Source organism: Psittacula echo (assembly GCF_963264785.1).
Source record: "Psittacula echo genome assembly, chromosome: 2".
Lineage (NCBI taxonomy): Eukaryota > Metazoa > Chordata > Aves > Psittaciformes > Psittacidae > Psittacula > Psittacula echo.
In genome coordinates this window covers 138717060-138729858 of record NC_137737.1, presented here as the reverse complement: position 1 = coordinate 138729858, position 12799 = coordinate 138717060, and the positions used below count along the sequence as shown (strand labels likewise).

The window sequence follows — 12799 nt, the reverse complement described above, 5'->3', positions numbered from 1 at the left end:
AACTTTTGGAGCAAGAACAGTAGGCTTTGTCTCCCTGGTTTTGTGTGCATAATTTCTGTAAGCACATAATAAAATAGGCTTTAAAACTTGCTTATTCACATATCTTCAACCCAAGACTTTCTCTTACCAGTAATCTACTTGAATCATGTTAAAGTTTTACCTGTTGTAACTGAGAAAGTCTCAGAGAGCATCCCTTTTGATGTACCAATATAAATCTTCAATATTTTAAATTAATGGCATTGATATTTCATCCTGCTTATTACCGTTTGAATTAATTTTTTGAAATTTTTCCAGGTTTGGACTTTCCTCTGCTCCTACGGTGTGAATATGATTCTCACATCAACACCGTTCCACCCTTTGCCCTTGCTGATTTGGGCAGTAACGGATTACCCTGGTTTATATTGACATTAGATGGAGTCAGCACTGGGATTAACTTCACTCTTACGAAAGGTGTGCTGTGTTAAGTAAAGTTATCAGTGGAACACACTTTTTCTTCTTGATGTATTTTAAAAATAATCTTAGCAGCAGTCAAGATCAAAAGGGTATGCCTTTACCAAGATTTGAGTTCCTGTTTGAAGGTCCTTCTTTTCTGTAGATGTCCCTTATGCAAGGGGTACACCAGTGGTGGCTTAGAGCAGTATTAATCACGTAACTTGGACAAAATGCAGCCTATTTACTTTTTCTTCTGGTAAGAACATGAAACTACTGCTCTTGTGCGTATAGTCCTTCACCTCATATTGATCTTTACTAAGATATTTAGCCATATTTAGAGCTTTCTAAACACCAACCAAAAACTCACAACTTGGAACACAGGCAATCATTAGTAGAAATAAAAAACTGATAGAACAGACAAGAGTTGATAGTTTTGATCAAGGAAATAGAAAGATGTTCAGTTTAAAAGACTGATGAATATTCTACATCAATACCACATCTCTTTCTAGAGAACTCAGTATTAACTTTTTTTTCCCAGTTAGCTACACAAGGTTGCACCCACAAGCACAGTGGCAAATTGTTTTTTGCTTTACTTAATTGATTTTGTGTTCTGAAAATAATGCCTGTGTATGTCCTTCATTACTAAGAACTTGCGAATATTACCACATAAACTTTGAGAAGGTGTATTCAGAACAGATCTGAGGAGGAGGTACCAGGGAAGTCTAAAGGTGTTTTCAAGAATGATAAATCACAGAGAGCCAAAGAACACTTGTAGCGTGTGCAAATGGGACAATGAGAGAAGAGAAATTAAATAGAATGGGGTTGCAATGTTTGGTAAACAGGGAGAGCAACAAGTTCAGATACTCAATCTCCCAAAAGAAACACAATCCTGATGTAGTTTCTTGTCAGTGCATTTAGCATTCTCTTTCACTTCCTTTAAACTAATAGATCAATCTTCTATTTCAAATCACTAAAGAAAACGTAACATGTTGTGCCATGACAGAGACATCAGTTTCTTTTTTCCCTTCACAAATAAAAGCAACAATGTGTTGGGATTGTAAAATAGTATTACAAACTCAATCAGTGAAACCGCTTACCTTTGCAACAACACAAGTAAAGGACAAGAATAAGCTCTTGGGCCAATTTAGAGATAGCAGCAAGGTAAGTTTAAGAGAAATATATCTTACATCAGCTTTTATAATGTGAAGCTGTTCACTTATCCTTCGGCTACAGCAGATGACACAAAACTTCAGTATCTAGAGAGATTCTCTTTATGGTGATGCTTTTGCAATTTTCAGGAACTTAAATAGCTATCAAAGCAAAGAAACTTTTAAAACCTACCCATGAATAAAATTATATGCCTAAAGTTTAACAAAGATAGAAACAAAGCTTGACGAAATGTCACAGCAACTTACTCAAAAAGAAAGAACATGTAATTGGCAAACTTTTAATTCAAGGCAAACTACAGAAGTGCACCTTTGCCTGTGTTTATGCAAAGTAAAAGATTGAGGGAAACTGATAACACAGCTGGTGACATTACAGGTCCTCTTAACATGTGAACATATACACAATCCAGGCAAAGTTTTAAAATGTATTTTTAATGTACTTCGTTATCATTGTATTTAAATTTAGAACCTTTTTTCAAAACAGTTGAAGTCTTTGGCTTGCAGATGTTCATCTAATGTTTCATGTCACAAAGTGAATAAAAGCGTTGTTTTGTCTTTTTTCTCTTTATGTTTTGTGAATTTTCCATATGTACTAACTAGGCAGTATATTAAGAAACAGACATACCCATATGGGGAAAAAAGTGGAGCTGACAAAAGACCTCCTGAGTAAATCAGAATCTAAAGACTGTGATGAGTATTTAGTAAATGTAGTTTACCCAAAGAATTTGAAAATCAACTCTATATTACTTATTCCATCCATCTATGTTAGCCTACTAGAAGAATGCATACTGTCCACGTTTAAAATGGCTGTTTATATATGCTGTGCAGAGCTGCCCTGTGTAGGTGCATGGCTATTTCTGGAAAATATGATAAATCACCACCTAGAGCCAGGCAACAGTTACTGCCATAATTAATGCCCCACTACCAAAATATGGATCCTCTTGCAGGCATCTCTGCACTCTGTGTGCCCAAATCACAGTTTTTTAATAGATGCCTCTAATTTGGCTGATATCCTTCATCTCTTCCTTGTAACTAGAAGTCCAAGGTAGTAATGTAAGACTAAGAATTAATCAGTCATAAAATTGACAGACCTTAAGACGAAAGTGTGCCACAGGAAAAAGCATTATGGAGAGAAGGTATACAGGAACGCTTGACCACAAACCTAAAACAAGACTAACGGAAACAGTTCTCTGTGGTCACTGTATAAGATTAAATTCAAATCTGAACAATTACATGAAGACCAGTAGAAGCTGACAGAACCTGAACACTGATAGCTGAGTGCTTCCCAGTTTCTATCTTACTGTCCAAGGCAATCACAGGAGAAATGAAAGATGACTACAACCACCTTCTCTTCTCTAGACCGTAGCATGGAAGCACAAAGCAGCAGGACGAGCGTGCTACTAGAAATCCAGCTGTGTATGCCCACTTTAAGAACCAAAGTTCCCCCTATACAGGGTCATACTATTACACAAGCACGTACATTATGCGTATGATGTCTGTTATCTATAATGGAAGCGTAATGTAATTATACCAAAAATTTGGTGTGCTGTGCTCTGAAAATACCATACTGAAAGAAGGTAAATTGCTGGCTTTTATAGCAACCTAATAGGGTCATCAAGACAGCATACCATAACACAATTTTGATCTTTGATTCAAACCTCATGCCAAATGGTGCTGATTTTTTTCCATTTAATTTTAATTTTCATATAACTAAAAGGAGCTGACATTTGACTGTCTAGAGGGCAAAGAAATTGGCAGGACACTTACATGATCTCACTAACTGTATGTGCATGGTAACAACATTATACCATTTATCTGAGGAAGATTATCCTACTTATCCATAACTCAAAGCATATTGGTGCATAATTCAATTTTAAAAGCAATCTTTAATGTTATAGCAATAATGAAATATAATTCAGGATTTCTGAACAAATACGAAGAACTGGGAGATACTTTTTTCCCTTGACTCACAATACTATTCTGACTAACAGGCAGATTGAAATAAAAGTGGTAGACCAAATTTGTAATACAAAAAGGAATCTGAGATTAACAAAATTAAAACTGAGCTAAAATCAAAATAGCTATGCAAGGAGTAAGTGAATTTATAAAGATGAATTACAGGAGAGAATGTAGCTACCTGTGTATTTTGGAAAGCAAAAGTTCTCAGAGTTAAAGGAGAGTTATGGTCTATTTTTGGGGCATAGAGTCACACAGCTGCAGCACTCAGCCCTTCTCTGAAGGCCAGTTCCATGATCTCACACAGTCAAACTGAAGCCCACTTCAACCCTCTCAAAGCAAAATGAGAGAAAACAGATTGTTTCTTTCTACTCCATGAATCTTACTAGAAGAAGGACAGCCACTTGTCACCGCGGACACACGAGAGGAGGGCTGGATTGGAGATTTAAATTCAATGATTTCACTGAGTCCTGGCAACTTCAGACCAGGTCATTCCTCAGATTTTTCAGTTTCAAATCAAATGAAGTCTCTAAAGACTGATGGATGAAATCACAGGAAGCCAGAATAAAAACTCTATATGCTTGCAAACCAGAAGTGATAAATTTGGCTACAGCTTATTATGCCATGGGACAACCTTATAGGTAAGTGATTAAAATGTTTACACACGTAGTTTTAAAACCAAAGATGTGTTCAAGCTGTGGAATTTACCTCCTAGTGATTTTACAGAGCTCCCCAGATTTGTTTTGTGCTCATTTTTAACAAACCCAAGTTTGAAAACTTTTACTTTACAGCAGTAATGTATTCTTTTGTTAATAAAAGTAGAAAACTCTCGTTACCCACCTGAAGAACATCTCCAAGGTCAGCAGTGCTAATATCTGGGTCTTCAGTGGTATTAAAAGGAACAGGGTTAATTCTTACAAGAGTGAGCACTCTGGGTTCTGGATACCTCCACAACATCATCCCTGGACTATCCTCAGTTTCACTGTAAAACACAACTTCATAGGCACCAGGCAGTTTTTGTGCTTCTGTAAAACGAAAGAAAGCTATAATCTGTTATATAATTTCTAGATAGAAGTATGCTGGTTTATGAAACCAAAGTAGTTAAAAATAAACCCCTCAGGATCAAAAGGAGAGAAAATAAAAAAGCAATTTCCCTGACTTTTAAAAGATTACAGCTTAATGGAAAGAAATCAAAAAAGTATTTTTCTTTTTAATTCTAGCAGATGTCTTTTCAACTGCTTTTCCAAAAGCCATAAAGTTATTTGTTGTAAGAGGCAAATAATCTTTAATAGATTACTACTGTATTTACTTTATAATAAAAAAAGAAAGAAAAAAACCCATGAGAGCAATAATTTTCTTCTTACCTGCATCTTGTATATACTGGAACAGGCCAGTTCTCAGATCATCTGAGGTATGCTCAGTTTTTGAGGCCTGATTCCTTTCCGTGGGAAAACAAGTGGGGTGTGTACGTTTAGGTATCAATTTTTCTACACTGCCCTTTTTAGTGAGGTACTGCCACAGAAGCTCCTGGAGAAGAACTAAACAGTTCAAATGCTCCTGACCCCAGAAAACCTAAAAAAAAAAACCCCAAAAAACCAAAAAAAAAAGGAAAAAAAAAAAGAAAAAGAAAAAGATAAAACAATTACATACAAATATTTGGTCATTTTTGACAGAAAAAAACTCCCCAAAACAACAGAAACTTTATATGGCTTTCAGACTGCTCTACCTATACCTTAATTGCTTGCAAGTATCCTTAGTATGAAGATAAAGAACACGAACAACAAAAAACCTCTACAAAACCATTTGGCAAATTTGTTCTTTTCATCAATCAAAGGAAAGTACTAATTATTACCACTTACAACTGATACTGATGCTGCCTGAAAGAGCACAGATCTTGAAAGTCATATGCAAGAACTTACAGCTGAGTGCAGTACATAATGCTAGGACTGATCACAGGTTTTGCAGTTTAAGATATGACACAAAAGCCTTAAAGATGCAAACTTTAAGCTGTTCAAAGAGCTTATTTGTCCAAAAGTGGAATTCTGGAATGCATTAAAAACTAACTGAAATGGCAGGAAGATGACTAGAACGACTTACGAAAGATCATCTAAACCACAAATACTGAGTATATACAACATACGAATGGGATGTGCTGCAAGTCCTCACAATGAGGTTCAAAAGCGTAAAGTTCTGAAGTTTAAACCAGAAATTTAGAAAAATATTTAATAAAAAGTGGCATTTAAAGTCCAGAAGGTTCATACACTTTACAGCAAAATAATAAGGCAAGCAGACATCCCTCTCTCCCAGCTTTGAGAATCAGCACTGCTTTTCTGAAATCAAACTCCTGTTTGAGAGAATCACATTAACAGAGACTAGTCCCTTAGTCATCATGTGCAGGAGTGGGTCCAGAAGCAGCAGGGAAGACAAGGAAGCAACTAGCAAGTAATAAAGAAATAAGAATTAGAACCAGTGTGGGAGCAAATAAAAATAATCAGACAGTAAGTTAGAAGTCCATGATATGGGTAGGAGTAAAGTAAACAGGTCAGGTGTGCACATAAAGAACAGTGCAAATATTCAAACATGAAAAACAATTCAGCAGATGCCTAAAGGGAGTGTAGTACATCTGTTACGAAGGAAGCATTTCCTTCCCCTCCATATACATGTAGGCCCATGGAACAAACACTCTTGAAACAGAGCAAAACAGCCAGTCTTGAGCTAAACACTCCCGGGCTACTAGGGCACGAATTTAGTGCATCAACTGCCTTTTCTGAGTATGTTCAAGCTCAGGGTCCCACCCTTGGTTGAGCACCACCTCAAAGGAGCCCCATGTCACTTAAGCTGATCTCAGGGGCCTTAGTCCCCAATTGACAGAGGAGGGAGGAATGCTTTTTCTCTCCCACTTCTGTTAATTTTATTTTTAGGCAGCTGGGACTCCAGAGCATGGAACTCCTACCACAGCATTCACAGATGAGGCACCGATTTCACATAACTTCTCTAGGCTCGGCTGCAATACAAATTAACAGTGGTAGAAGATGAGGTCACGTTTAGAGCTGGTAATATCATTAGCCATAAATAAATTAATTTGAAACAGAACTGCTAATGCTTTTGTCAGCATTTTCAAATTAATTCTGCCAGACCAAATACTCAAAAGTTTTCTTCACAAGCTAATTACCCCAGTGTATGCTCTAATAATAAATGGCTACCTCAGATTTATAGATATTTTTCTGGTCCTTGTCAAATCCCCAAAATTTTGGGATTAAACCCCACAACACTTTATTATTAACAACAAGTAGATCTAGTTAACCAAGTACCTGTAAATAACAAATAAAAAAGAAGCAGAGAAACAAACTGACTTTAAAGATACAGTTTTTAAAAATGTGTATTATTCAATTATCCCTATTCCCAGGGCTGTAGTTTTAGGAACTTTTAATGCCAATTCTGGGAAAAGACCTAATGACACGACTAAATGTCAAAATTTCCTTTTTGTCTTTTATATGCTTGATTTATATATTTATTTTTAAACATTTGGTGTGTAAAGATGCTACAATAAAAATAATTAAAATAAGACATATGTTAAAGCCCACTTGTTTAAGCCTCACAGAATCTTTTTCATTTCAAGAACTCCCATGCTTCTTGGACTGATTTCAAGTTGTGGGCACTTACAAAAAGGAGAGGATAGCATGGAAAACTGAGTATTAATTGCTACAAACAACAGCTTATAATTACTCCCTTGAGAAATTGGCGTGTTTAAAAAGAAAGGATATGTATTTCTTAAAGCTAGCCCAAAGCATTACAGATGCATAGCTCATGGAGAAACACACACGTAACAGAACGGGGTCCTAGATATTAAGTGTTAGTAATTTGATCCAGTCATTTCAAGGGAACACACACATACCGACAGCTACAATACATGACTTAAGCAGTATTAAGAGAAAACAAACCCAAAACTTTGTACACAATTTTTCAATCAACAGTTTTACATGAAAGAACAGATACTTATTTCAAAAGGTTAAATAAACCCCACCTGAAGCAAACCCCACCAACCCCATGAACTGTTGTAGCCTGCAATTTATTTACAAATATTTCATGAAATTTATTTATAAAATCTCAATCATCCAAAGCCAGTCCAGTTCAATAGCAGAACCATAAGCAGCTTATACAGACCTGCAGGAGTCCTCCTCTCAGATCGATGTATATTTTTGGAATAGACTGCTCCGGGCCAGGATCACCACTGTGTTTACACCACTTGGCTTCCACATTAACCGAGCAGCAGAAAGGGCCCACCAGAGACCTGGCTCTTTCTTTGAGACTTGTTTTAAGTAGGAAATCTTTTATGTCAAGAACAAAAGATGATCCATGGATTCCTGAAAAGAGAGAGACAATTAATGCCGCTCGTAGTTATTCTCCCAACATTCATGTGTTTATTTCCTGAATGCACTTTACCATGAGCCAGGGTATCTCTGCTCATAAGAAATTATGCACACAAGTAGTCCCACTGACTTCCATGGAAATTGTTCTGTGGGCAACTGCTCTCCTTTCCAAGTAAGGGCATCACAGTTAGGCCACAGGACTTGTGATTTTATAAATTTTATTGGGTTTATTTTCGCTTGTGTCTTCCAATCCTATTAAGCATACTTTATATAGTGCTGCAGTCACGAAGCAGGTATGTCTCATGCACATTCCTTACATAGAGCTATTTGCCAAAACACCATGCTTTTTTACATGTGTGAGTATTTTAAGGTTTATGAGAAGAGACATTTTTCAGTAAACTATGAATTTTTTTTTAAAAGAATACATTAAGACCAAGAACAGCTGCTTCACTTGATTATATTTTAAACTGATAGGAAAAAACTATTTGAACGACTCTCTCTGCTTTTGTTCAGGTTAGTTATTATAAAATATTGCCTTGCTACACTTTAGAGAGCTCAGCAGGAGAATAAGGGTAATGTTTGAATTCAAATAATTCAAAACAATTACTGTAACTCAAAATATATAATGTGTGTTTACAAAAAACCCCCATTTAATCTAAACTTTTCACATCATGATCACTTGCACTTTACGTAGCTTTATAAAACATAAAATGATAAAGGCAGGTTAGATTTCTGACAGAACTTACGTACTCTCATTAGATACATTCATTTAGGAAAGAAACACTATCTAGAAATGTCAGATCTCTTGTGAATTTAACTTACTGCAAATCACTGTTTAATAAAACAAAACATACTTAATATATCTGTATTTCTTTTGTTTATTTACATGAGAAGTACTGCATAGAGTTTGGGTTAACTTTTTTGTTTTCTGGTGCTTGTACTTGGACTCAAGACTGAATACTGAATGTCACCGTACTTTATAATGCCCACAGCTTATTTTTCTAATGAAACAGGATTATTCACAAAAGGCAAAAGATTAAAACACACCTAAGGCTTACATACAGATTTTTCAAGGTACAGTTCCATTTCATATTTTCACACTTTTTCTGCTAGAAAAATCCCACAGAAACACAACTCATTGTTTTGAATACATGCAGTAAAACTCCTACAAATCTCTCCTGGAATCCAGAAGTTACAGGAGTTACACTTTCATAATACCAAGAAATATTTCGTGACGAAATATACTGGATTTTTCTCTTTTTTTTTTTTTTTTTTGTTAACCCAGCATCTACTAGGAAGTTGGTGCAACAGTCCCTATAGTGATAATGGCACTGAACTGCATCCAATCCCAGTAGGAACCACAAAAAAGAAGAAGCTCCCCCTTGAGCAGTTTAGAGTTCAGTATGAATGATCAAGGGCTTGAGCAAAACTTCATCCTATGATGATCAACAGGACTGCTGTCAATGATTGGGAAAGGGGTTTTAGCTCTGGGCTATTTAGGTTGACTTCTGAACCCCCGGGTCTGTTCTCATGTGAAACAGGTTTATACGACAAAATCTGTTCAGTCTATTTTTGACACTGAACTTCAGCGATAATCAAGAAAACTTAACATCAACACCCCCTGACACCTCTCCTTTTGTTATTAGTTCAGACTTGATTCTGTAAACTGTGGATTGAAGCACCTTCACATACAGTCTTAAACTGAAAAAAGGAAGAGGTGTCTTTACAGGAAGGGCCCACCTTCACTCTGCTATCCTCAGTCCAGTTACTTTAAGAGGCAGTACAATATTTGGAAATTAATTGTTTTTATATAATGTACACAGAATTTTGATTCTAAAGGGGAGAAATTCTCAGTAACTATTGCACAATTCTGCAATATACAGAAATGTTCTATAGTTTTATTGGAATACGTGCCAAGTTACAGAAATAACAAAAGGGAAAAAGGAATGATAGAATACAAGTGGTTTTATTTATGTTTTCTTTCACTGGGATTACACTTGGAAGGATTATACTTTGCAGTCTTTTTCTGTTGTCATCTCCGCTCCACAAAGTACAAAGAAAACAATATCCAGTGGCTTAGAAACAAAACTGAGCACAAAATACTGCTGGTTCAAAATCAGCAGTGCCTTTCTCAAATGCTATGCAAACAATGACAAATGCAGACACAATTAAAAATAAGGGAAGTGTTGGTAAATTTTAAATAAATAAGATATTACAAGACACATGTTGGATTGTGACATACAAATACCAGGAAAAATTTGGGGATTCAGTAAGAGCTTTTTTCTTTTTCTTGTTGCAACCCAGACTGCTCTTGTAGAGGCAAGAATCACATCACCATTCTGGAAACGAGCTTATTTTAAGATTGCTAAATGCCATACTAACATTGAAAGTATATACTCAGTGAAGTTGCTTTCCTATGACTAAAGCAATGACCTCAGAAAGCGAAAGATGCAAAATAATTCTCCTGTTTTTTCCCTCCCACGCACTATTTTCAGTCTCCTTTTCTGCATCTCTCACAAACTTCTATTGTAGAATTCTAACTTCAGTTTAAACAGATTAAATCAAAGTCTCCACTTGAAATGAACTTGAGATGGCACCATATAGAAGTAATACATCTTCATAAATGATTGCTGTCATATGTGAAAGTTAACTTGTTCTGTTTGGATTACTGTTCACAAGCATCAATGCACTTTCCAGTACGTGCAATAATTTACTTCTAGGAACAAACAGTTTCATGACTTTTAAAATACTCCTCCAAGAGACTAATAAATATGAAGCACTTGCTTTGGACAGTGTTTAAAAAATGCTGCCAGCCCTCTGTTGTCAGCCTCCACCCAGACCCACAACAGCATCACAGTGTGCTGCCACACTGAGCAAAATGCAATTTACACCGGCCTTCTGCGAGCCATTGGAAGAATTTATGATGACATATGGGCAAAAGGAATACCCAGGTATTTTAATTGGCTGGAAATAATGTAGGAGGGTTTGAAAAAAAGTACTTGCTTGGTAATGTCAAGAAATTAACTTGCTCGGAAATTAATGATGTATATCATTACAGTAGAATAGTGAAGAAAATTCACTAAAAGAAAACATTGCTTTGATATTCTAACATCCCTTTTTTAAGGCGTAGGGACTTGATTTATGCTAACATTTCCAAAGGCATCTCACAGAATATGAGTACCCTAATAGAGTTATAAATACAGTTTAGGGTTTATAGACGACCTACCAATAACAGGAGGCTCCATGTTTGTAAAACTGCCCTGTGTGCATAAATTCATTTGTGCGTATTGAAAAAAAAAGAGCTGATCCATGTTAATAGATGAAGCAAATACATTAAAACAACCCTTGCCTTACAGTAACAACCACTCAGTCTTTAGGCAAAACAGGTGTTAAGAAAGAGTTCTGTTACTTTCTTTGGTTCATAGACAAAGGGACAGACAATGTTTTGACATTACAGACTTTCTGTTTTCAAAAAACATTTTAATACTGATATTTGGATCAAATCCAAATGAAACAAGTAGAAATGCAGCCACGGTTTTTCCCCTTCTACTATGCTCTGTGTATTTGCCCTGCCTTAGATAGCTGCCAATCCTGTTTGGTTCACTGCACTGTCACCTAATACAACACAGAGCACGACTGTAATTGGGAAGCTTCAGTATGGGAAAAGAGTTTTAAGAAAATGGAAAAACATACAATAAATATAGCAAATGGCACTGGACTACAGTCGAGCTAGCTTTTAAAAAGTCTCTTGAAGCTATTAGCTTTGCTAAAAATGGCAGTGCTAGGAAGAAAACTGTTTTTCTGAGCTTGGGGCAGCTCAGAAGCAAGCCTGCATCCCAGAGCACAGAGCCTGGCAAGCTGTTTCCCACTGGGCAAGATGCATGCAAGTGATATGGTCTGCACTGCCTGCAGCAGCTGAGAGACTTCATTCCCACCCAAAAGGTAGCTGTGCACTCTGAAGTCCAGGCTCTCCCATGGGCCCTCCATGCCTGGGTGGCAGAGATACAATCTGGCTGCTGAAGGTATATTAGCAAGTGGTTTTCCTTACTACCTTCTGCTTTAATGTCACACATTATTAAGGTGATAATTCTTGCTTCTGAGCATTCATTCTCCTTAATCTGCAACTTCAGTAGCTAAAATTGCCAAAGATACTAAGCTTTTAATATGTAAATATGCTATTATAGCTAAAATATGGATACATTTATCTACATGATTTTTTTCCTCCTAAGGAAACTTCAGATACATCAAGTATTGAGTATTTATACTTAAGTTACACTGCTCTGTTGACAGGTATCCTCTATGAAGCAGTGTCTGAGAAGAAAGGGTAACAAAGCTACAAAAATAATTACAGGAGAAACACTGCAGTAAATTTAAGAGTCAGCCAATTTATTCAAGTCTGGAAACAGTAGTAGCAAACAAATGGTGAAATGTAGTAAAGGACAATTTTCCAGGAAAGGTTTAGTTAACAATCCACTGACCATACTGTATTTCTCATTAGTGTTGAGCTGAATCTTATGATAGTTCATTCTCCCCATGAGAACAATATTTACACATTACCAATTAACTATTCTTTAGTGAAAGAGTTTTTCAGCATTACATAGGGACACATGTGGACTCTGTAAAAACAAAAGATGTGTAACACACGGTAAACAGAAAGTAATGATCTTAAACAGGCCAAACCCTTGAACTCGTCACCAATAAATGTCCCCATGCATTCAGCAGTCCTGGCTGCTGGGAGCCTGTTTTCTTCAAATACTTCAAACACTAAAATCCAGGAACATTTATTATTTTAATCCATTACAGGCAGTGCTTGATTTAACTTTATTGGTTGTGGTGGTGGTAGTAGTTATAGTGGGGGTAAAGCTATGTTCTTTT

At 36.3% G+C, this 12799-nt stretch overlaps 1 protein-coding gene across 9 annotated transcripts in view; it reads right to left on the bottom strand.

The window, feature by feature from the left end:
- VPS13B (vacuolar protein sorting 13 homolog B) overlaps nucleotides 1-12799 on the bottom strand; it is a 456296-nt gene that overhangs the window by 79132 nt on the left and 364365 nt on the right. For all 9 annotated transcript variants that reach the window (XM_080611867.1, XM_080611862.1, XM_080611863.1 and 6 more), the window contains 3 exons: nucleotides 7719-7918; nucleotides 4919-5126; nucleotides 4395-4579 (listed from right to left, as the gene is read on the bottom strand). In XM_080611867.1, the coding sequence (XP_080467993.1) occupies nucleotides 4395-4579; nucleotides 4919-5126; nucleotides 7719-7918 (593 nt within the window). The remainder of the gene's footprint in view (nucleotides 1-4394; nucleotides 4580-4918; nucleotides 5127-7718; nucleotides 7919-12799) is intronic.